Below are 9,031 nucleotides of genomic sequence, written 5' to 3'. Positions count from 1 at the left end.
CTTTATAAAAATGATCACATGTGAAATATTTTTTCAAATTTAAGCTCAAACAACAATAATTTTCGAATGAAATTTAAAAATTTTGTCAAAAATGGCTAGTTAAAAAGTCGAAATTTGTCAGAAGAAAAAAACCCACCCCGAGCACAAATATTCAGTTACTTTCGTATCGAAAGTCGAAACAATTATTCCGTTGTTTTGAGTCGGGTTTCGCATTTGATCTATATTATTTATGTATTATTGAATAGAGCCTGTAGATGAACTTTAGATAGTTTATGGCACCGGATTTTTTTATGTCTCTCACTAGAAGTTTTTGCAGAAAATGACGGAAAATTGGTGCTCTGATTAGTGTTATCTAGACAGCTTTTGATCTTAACTAGAAATTGCAGAGTTTGAAAAAAATTGCTGCCTTCAACTCAGAGCTAGAAAGATGGTAGTAGGTTTGTAAATCGATGTATCAGCGAACCGAAAACGGGTTGACTATAATAGTGAACCGAAAATTCATGATTCAAATACATAATCACATTAGCTAAATACTGAGATATTTACAAAAACGACAAATTTTTTCTCGAAACAAAAACTAAATCAAAAAGTGAAAAAAATTAACTCTTTCCGTGAGCCCCGTTTGGTTAAATTTATTAATCTAGCGCAGGGAAAACTTATTCTGTAAGTCTTTATTTCCGCAGTAGATGTTTTTATTACGCTATTCGGTTTACTGATCTGGAATTTAGTGACATATCAATTTACTGTACGCACATCTAAAAGTTTTTTTACCGGAGAGCATCTTTTTTTAATTATGGTGGCTTGAAAAGTCGCAACTTGGAATCATTAATCATTTTTTGCCGTTATCATCTTCTATTAACGCGTAGCTGCAATGTTACAAAACCTCAAAAAGCATGCCATTTTGAATTGAGCAAGCTTTGTTGGTCCAAATAACGCAAAAATATTCGAGAAATTTATCACTTTCAACTTGGCATTTCATGTGGTGGAAGGTGTCGAAAATACTCTCAAAAGCGTTTTTGAATTTTATCACCAAAAGCTACTTCATATACTCTAAAGAGCAGTACAAAAACATGGCTCCACTCTGAAACGAGCAGTCTTGTTATATTTAATTCAAAAACTATCCATATTCTTTTCCAAAATGTTTTCAACTTTCAAAGTTGGCCAGAAAAACCTCCTATTTGAAAATAATTTGGAAAGTATTATCAAAGAGTGTATGTATCTGAAAAAAAAACTAATTAAGAGCAGATTTTTTTTGCAGGTGGAACAGTGTTTGAAACGTCTGGCCGAAACTTTGTGCTGGATGCTTCTTCTCCCAACTACAGTCTGCAGCTGATACCATACCTGTCAAACATCAACCCCAATCTGCCTGCAGTTCCAGGGTCTTACCATGTGACTCAATCTAGGAACCAATTTAACTTTCATAATCAACTTTCACACGTTTCATAATCAGAGCAGATGTTTGGTTACATTGTTCTCAAGTTACATGTAACAAGTTATTAATCTTTTTTGGCATTTTACCGCAAAAAAATATTATATAAGTACGCTATTTATGAATTTTAAAAAAAATAAACTTTTTTGAACAGAGAGAAAGAGAGAGGGAGATATCAAAAAAAAATTTGGCCTTCCTGAAAGAAGAATCATAATATTCAAGAAATTAGCATATAATATTTTGCCTATATTTTACCATGTGTAGAAAACTAATACCTCACAATTAATGTAAATAACAAAATATTAAATTGGTTCGAATGTAGAATTCTCGTGCCGCCTCGCCTCAGCTCGGCTCTAATGGTCTCTTTCGAAGCAAATGACGACTTGACACCGGTGTCGATCTTTTTCACTCCCGGTAAGTCTATGTTTGTATAATTACTTGTATGGGACATGCTTTCTTGTTTTTTGTTCCAACTTTCGAAGAAAACGGAATTTTTATGCTTGTGGTGGTTTTTTTATCAGTATAAAACCAATTGATAATGATGCTGAAAGCGTAACGCGAATCACACACAATTATCACGCACAACAAAATTGTTCCAAATTGAATTAAGGCTAGCTAAGTTGATCAGTCATATTAATTTTGTAGCTGGAAGTTTCGGTGGAGTCCCTCATAGGCGAAAGATTGAATGAGCCAAAACAAAAATCAGCCAATCAGACTTCAGTATTCCAAAACTTAGAAATAAAGCGTGAAAATTTCAAGGAGAGTGAACATTTTCAGGGACTTAATATTATATTGGATGAGCATAAAGATGCAGAAACAATCAAAACTTTCAAATTGCCATTGACCGCCCGAGAATTGGAACGAATTGTATATTTCAACGGTTTCGTTATAAAAAAAAAGAAAAACATAGCTTTTATTTTTTTCCTTTTAGTTGAAAGGCAATTGATTCATTTTGGTAAATGTTTTGGACTGTTTTTGCTTTCGGTCTTTCGCCCATTTGGTCTTTTGCCTATGAAAATATCCCATAGAATTTCACACTTGATCTTCGATTTCATCCAATCTTGATAGTTTTTCGATATTTTACCACAAAAACTAATCGATATGGATGCAGGGGCTGTCGGAACATTCAGAGTTTGCCCTGATATACGAGCAGTTTTATTTTATTTGACACTCCATTTTTAAGCAAAGGACTGCAAAACTTTTAAGATAAATTGAGCATCAATGATTTTGCCTTCCAACAAGCCAAATTTGTTCAATTCAAACATCAAAAACTGCAACGGAAAACTCGAAACTGAAATATTGTTTTTAACCTTTTGAGTCATGATTATACATCTGAACTCTGGTATTAATTTCTATATAATAACATAGAAACACTCAGGGCTAGTGTTAAACATACCATTGACAAACATAATTATCTTATTTCAGAAATGAATTGTAATGATGTTCTTTTAGATAACACAAATATTGAATAGCAACACTCAAAAGATATTGCAGACAAAAAAAATTTCAACAAAAAATTCTATTTTTTTGTCAAATTGCAAAAACAAACGTTTAAAAATATTAGGTATCTACTATAAAATCCCCCCATTCTGATTTGTTAAAACTTTGATTAACTTTTTTAAAATGTAAAACAAAAAACTAAAAAATGCGTATACCAAAAAAGGTCTCATTGAAACATTTTTTGGACTAAATTTGAAGAGCGTTTTCCCACCATTGGCGGAAAACTTGCTGGAAAATTGATGAAAAAAGTAGAAAAAGATTTCACATTAAATAATTTCGTAAATATAAAACGCTTAAACACTCAAAATATGGAAAAAAATAATTATCAATAAAATAACCAAAGAACAGGCTAGGCCTTTATAACATAAGCTATTTTATCTCAAAAAATGGCAACTTATTTTTAGCGAATGCTGGTATTTGTCTAGCAAAATTTTTTTGATTCCAATTTTTGTTCTGACCACTGAATCTAGGGAGGAAGTCTGTATGCGTTTTTTATAGCTTTTCGTTCTTTTTGATTGTTTTCCATGCAAAATCAGTACCAAAATTAATCAATTCTATTCACGACATAAAAAACGTTTCAACAAAATATCTCAGTGTCGGTAACTTTCAAAGATTTGTACCGGAAAGACCGGTTTGAAGTTTGTGAGTTGTAGGTTTAATAATACAATCCCATACATCGAATCTATGGAACAACTGTTTGTGATAAAGTTTCCAATTGTGAAAATTGAGTGATAGGCATTTTTTTATTACAAAAACTACTTAAGCTGAAACTTAAAAACTGAAGAAAACTTCTCCATGTTGTATGTGCGAGAAATCATATCTGTGTTCAAACAAAAGTTTTTCAAAAAAAACTGCATACAAGGATGTAATTATTTTTGGACCTAGCCCAGAATCATTTTTTACACTAAATAACCGCAAAATACAATAATAATTTTGTGTTCAGTCAGATTTATCTCTTCTTGTTTCAAAATGCTGAGATATAATAAGTTTGTCAAAAAATCAGGTCACGGTTTTTCGACCGCTAGTTTTTTTTTACAGCTTAGAGGGTCTGACAAAAATCACAGTTTTTACAAAAGTTTTGAAATTCAATGGTTAACTTATTATGCGAATCGGCGAAGTTTTTCATTTGTGCTATTTTTGCCTCTTATTTTATGGGTTTTTTGATACGAGAAAACACAAGTTTTTTTTGGATAAAACACAAAAGTTTAAAGCCAAACTCGATTTTGCTTTTATGCGTAAAACAATTCTCATATAACTTCCATTTACGGAAAAACTCTCATCATATAGTTTTTTATGGATGAAAATTGCATGAAAAACATTTTTGGTCAAACCGGGTAGTTTGAGATCAAACTATCAATACTGTTTGTTTTTTAAAGCAAACAACGTAGAATAATTTAGCTTCGAAGCTTAAGTTTCTTAACTTAGAAGATCAAGAAACAACAAGTGTAGCCGTTTACTGAGCTCGTTACGCCCAAACGTTTCAAGTTCAGGCAATATTTTTGATTAAGTTCTGAAGAGCAAACCATCGAAAAAACTGAGGAGAGGGTACGTCGTGATTAATCTTGGGGTTGAAAACAAATCTGGAGGGCTTTTAGTTAAAATGATGTAGAACAATCGTACTTTGATAACATTTTATTTTGATTTGTATAATTAAAAAGAAAATAGGGCGAGAAAAAGGCCCGTTTTTCTGAACAATGGTAAAAAAAATCAAAGTTTTCAACCTCAGTTCAAATAACAATTAAAATAATTTCGATGGATTATGTTTTTTACCCTGTTTGCCCTTTTCTTGAGGCAGCTGAAATGCGAGGAAAAACCACACACAAGTCCAAACATTCTCCGGAACTTCGGTATTCGGAATTAATCAGATGTATAATCTATATGTTAATTTATACCTTGTTAATGTTAATGTTTCGATCGTCAAGGTCGTCATGTTTCGATTCTATCTGCAATATCAAATGATCGGTTTGAGAAAACGGACTTTGAGGTTGAAGACAAAACACTGATTGCGAGCCTCGGTACTGTCTCGAACTTCGCAGATGACGATTATGATTTGAATTTGGATGCAAACGCACTGGACATTAACGTAGCTTGGCGCATTTCTGACACGGCAGTATCTGGGTTCCATGAAATCACCATTTCTGCGAATGACTACAACGCTACGTCATATATAGACATACAAAACACTTCTAGTGGAGCTGCACAAATATGCCCACAATTTTCGGAATACATTTCAATACATTCTGACGATTTGAACAAAACTGGATTTACGAAAGAAGATATTAAAATTTTTTCCCGAATAGCAATTTCAAACTGTTATGTGAAAAATCTAGAAGTTCACTTCAGATTGGAGAATTCGTCACACTTTTTGATGATCAAGCGGATATTTATTTCCAAATTTGGAAGAAACCTTGAGCGAACTAAGACGAAGTCTGAATTTTTTTCGTCTCACGGCGATTCAAGGTCACCTGATTACGTAAGACTGGATCTCGGGGATGTATACAATACAAATGCATATTGCTCTGGAAAAGAATTTATGTGTGGGAAAAGCGAAAACGAAATTGAGGTCACAATGATTGTGACCTTTTTGGATCATCAGGAGCTACAAAACATGCAACAGTTCCCGTTCAGTTTGGATTACAGGGGGGATACTCTGTTCAAAAGTGAAAGTGGGATCATCAATTTTGATTTCGATCCATGGGGTAAGCGTAGGGTTGTTTAGAGAAATTGTTGTCATCATTCCCTGAACGCAGTAGCGTGCCGAGAGAGAGAGGGGGGGGGTGGCGACCGCCCTTCCAACTCCCTCAATTCTGGTTGCAAATTTTTCCAAAGGGCCCCCTTTGGTATAACTTTACGACATCCATTTTTGGCTGACCAAATTCAAAAAATTTCTAAAGGTCGATATTATTAATTTTGAGGGGGGAGCGCGCGCCAAAAAAACCGTTTTTTTTTTTGTCAAAATGTTCCAAAAAGTGCCCAAAAACGCCTTTTTTGCCTGTTGTTTTTTTTAAATTTGCTTGCGGTGCAGAAAATTTTTGAAAAAACAGTGTTCTTGGAGAGTAAAGTATTTTTGGGGAGCTCAGAAAATTCAATTGGTCTATTTAAAAAACAGTTCATGAAAATTTTTATTATTTTCCTGAAAAACCGCCCCCCCTAGAAAAATTTCTGCGCACGCCACTGCCTGAACACCAGCAAAAACCACTTCGACGGAAAACTCGTGCTTTTCATGGAACGCAATCTGGTGGACAAGTAAAAGGGTCCTGAAGGTGCGACGAAAATTTTTAGGATTGATTGGCTAATAATAGTATTTTATTATTTGAGATTAAAACTTCTCTTTGGGTTAATGAAAAAAAATCATATTCGGGGTTTCTGAAGAAACTTTTAATAGGTATTTTTCTATTTCCAAATCTTCGCTCGCTATTGAATGATCTTTGTACCAAATCTTCGTCGATAAGTTTGATTTCATTTTTTCTGACTGATAAATATCCATATAAAATAAATCCTTTGATTTCTAGCGACACCCAAAATCTGCTCGACAGCCCAAGTAGTTGCGGATACTTACCCTGTTCAAGAAGACGGAAAATTCATCGTGAACTTCGATATGGAGCACTGCCAAAACTCCAGAGCCGCCGCCAGAGATCCCAGTATGGCTCTCATAACGCCACACTATGTCCATTTAGAGTCCTACTTCCATTTTTCGACCACTGATGAAAATATTTTCTGCCAATTCGACAATATCAGCGCGTTTGTCAATTGCACCGGCAATTGGAATCTTCTAGACACTATAAGTTTCACAATACATGTGAAAGTTGATGCTGACAAGATGCCGTTAACTTCTCGCGACTACTTGGCCGAAACGTTGTACTGCGTCGAATATAGGCAATTTATTAGAAATGAACTCAGTTCAATTTATTCTGACGAATACCAGTTTTTTGAAAAGTGCGACTCAGTTTCGATCTCTATTTTTCGTTCGCCACAGGGATGCGACGATGTGGTCGATCTTTCAACTTTTGAAGAATGCCAAATCAGAACTTCCTCCGATATGTTCATTAAAAGGTCAGGCTTGACGGCATTTTTCACTAACTTACAACCCGGCTGGCTTAGTAACTCATGGGGTGGCGTTCAGTACATGAAAATTGGACTGAAAGCCGAGTATAAAATAACTGGAATTCGGATCCGAGCAGAAGACAACGTGAATTGCTTCTTCATTAAAGTGAGTTTTGAGGGCACGTTATGGTCGCTGTTCGAAGACAAACTCGGCCACTCTGTTTTCTGTGCGAACCAATCAGAACTGGTTGATGTGGATGGTCTATCGGCTCATTACTTTAAGTTCACAGATTTGCAGACTCGCTATATAGGCATGGAATCGATTAACTTTAGGCTCTCAAAATTATACCTGGTATGTTACATACCTGAACATAAATATTAAAATTGACATCATCAAACCATATGCTTTATTTGTATGAAATATTAAGTTCCACTTATTTCTAAAACATACCAAAATACTATTTGCTCGTTTACATCATTTGAAACTAATGGTAGCAGAAAATCAGATATTACGACCTGTTTTTACTCCCCTTTATACAATTATTTTAGTCTTAGTACCATGTTATATGCAAAACATATCCTGATATCCTGATAAGGTTATAATATTTTGGAGCCTAAACTTAAGTCGAGTATTGTAGGAATTTTTGTGACCGACTACACTGGAGATGTGAATGCTGTCACGATGCGATTGGAACTCATGGGATGTATGGAATCAAATACGTTCTCATTGTCAGGTTATTACCTTAACATATTTTTCTTTTTTCTTCTGTGTGAAGTTTTCACATAACATGTAACTCACGTCAAAAACAAGCCGCTACAGCCTGTTTCACTTGCTAGCACCCAAAAATAATTGTTACAGGTAACATTCACCTTTCTAAGTTGTTTTTGCAACCAGCTCATTTTGCTTTCTTAGAACAAAAGAAACGAGGGTAAAATTCAGCTTACAGAATTTACAGATTAACATCGAAAAGTTATGAGTTAGGACCGAAGTGTAACTCATAGAGTAATTTCGGATAGGGTACACCGTCTGCTCGTCACGCTATCTTATTTTCGGCCGGATAGATTCGTGCAACTTCTTAGTCTAATACCGATCCTAATCTTACTCTTATACTATCTAGTCTCAGGTTGTTTAACTAGTCTCTGCTAGGCTCAATAGATCTAGGGTATACTGGTTTATTGCGGCTGCTGAAGTGCTCGGGAGAGTCCAACTAATTTCTAAGTTAAATTCAAATCTCTCTGGTGCTGAAATTACAAGTAACTTCAGCACTTACAAATAAGTGGGTTGTTAGTTAGATGGATCATGATTGGTTAATATTAAATACTTTACATTGGTAAAACATTTAATTTATCCAATCATAAAATATAGTTTAGATCAGGTTCCACCCATCCGGGTTTTACAGAGTTTTTTAGAACAGTTCTTCTGTAATTCAAGGGTGGATGATGGACGTTGGTATTTGGCGAACATCATAATTTTCTTTCGCTTCTTCTTGTGACAACGACTGAGTCTCTGCAACAAAGTCAATTCTGATTCCAGAATGGTTGGCTATGTCAGGTTTTTCTGTTCTGCGTGGAGAACTTCTTTTGTGTATGATCTAGTTTGGGAATGGCGTGGAGATTGTGCGTGGAGGGGATGCCTGGTTACTCGGATCTGTACGTATACTTGAACATCGAGGTGGTCATTGGTCTAGTTCAATGAAGTCCTTTTCTGCGAAGTCAAGTCGTACTCTAAATCCTTTGAGTTGTGATTGTGAGCGGCATATCGATTGTAGTTGGTCATTCTCTCTCGAGTGTAGTGAGGTCGTCTTGTCTTTTGATGTTCGTCCTTGGTGTTGTATTCTGATCTATATATTGCATCATGTGATTTTACATTTTATAAAACTTTTATTAGTTTAATATTTTTTTATAATGATTTTAGTTAGTTGTTTTCACAAAAGCTTTTTGTTTTAGTTCGGTTATTTTGAAGAGTTACTCACCCTTGAGTAGCTCTTATTAAAAATAAAGGTGTGGTCACAAAGCGTGGATGTAGCGCGGTGGGTTAGGCCGGCTATAGAGCATGCT

General features: G+C 34.9%; 1 protein-coding gene across 1 annotated transcript in view; it reads left to right on the top strand.

Moving 5' to 3' along the window:
* The first annotated feature begins 1,750 nt into the window (after window positions 1–1,750).
* LOC134846290 (uncharacterized) overlaps window positions 1,751–9,031 on the top strand; it is a 64,667-nt gene continuing 57,386 nt past the window's right edge. The window contains exons 1-4 of the mRNA XM_063863582.1: window positions 1,751–1,843; window positions 4,852–5,628; window positions 6,442–7,284; window positions 7,612–7,707. Coding sequence (XP_063719652.1) covers window positions 1,786–1,843; window positions 4,852–5,628; window positions 6,442–7,284; window positions 7,612–7,707 — 1,774 coding nt within the window. The 5' untranslated portion in view covers window positions 1,751–1,785. The remainder of the gene's footprint in view (window positions 1,844–4,851; window positions 5,629–6,441; window positions 7,285–7,611; window positions 7,708–9,031) is intronic.

Source organism: Symsagittifera roscoffensis, chromosome 5 (genome assembly GCF_963678635.1).
Source record: "Symsagittifera roscoffensis chromosome 5, txSymRosc1.1, whole genome shotgun sequence".
Taxonomy (NCBI): Eukaryota; Metazoa; Xenacoelomorpha; order Acoela; family Convolutidae; genus Symsagittifera; species Symsagittifera roscoffensis.
The sequence above is the reverse complement of the archived record's forward strand: the minus strand, read 5'-3'. Positions and strand labels throughout refer to the sequence as shown.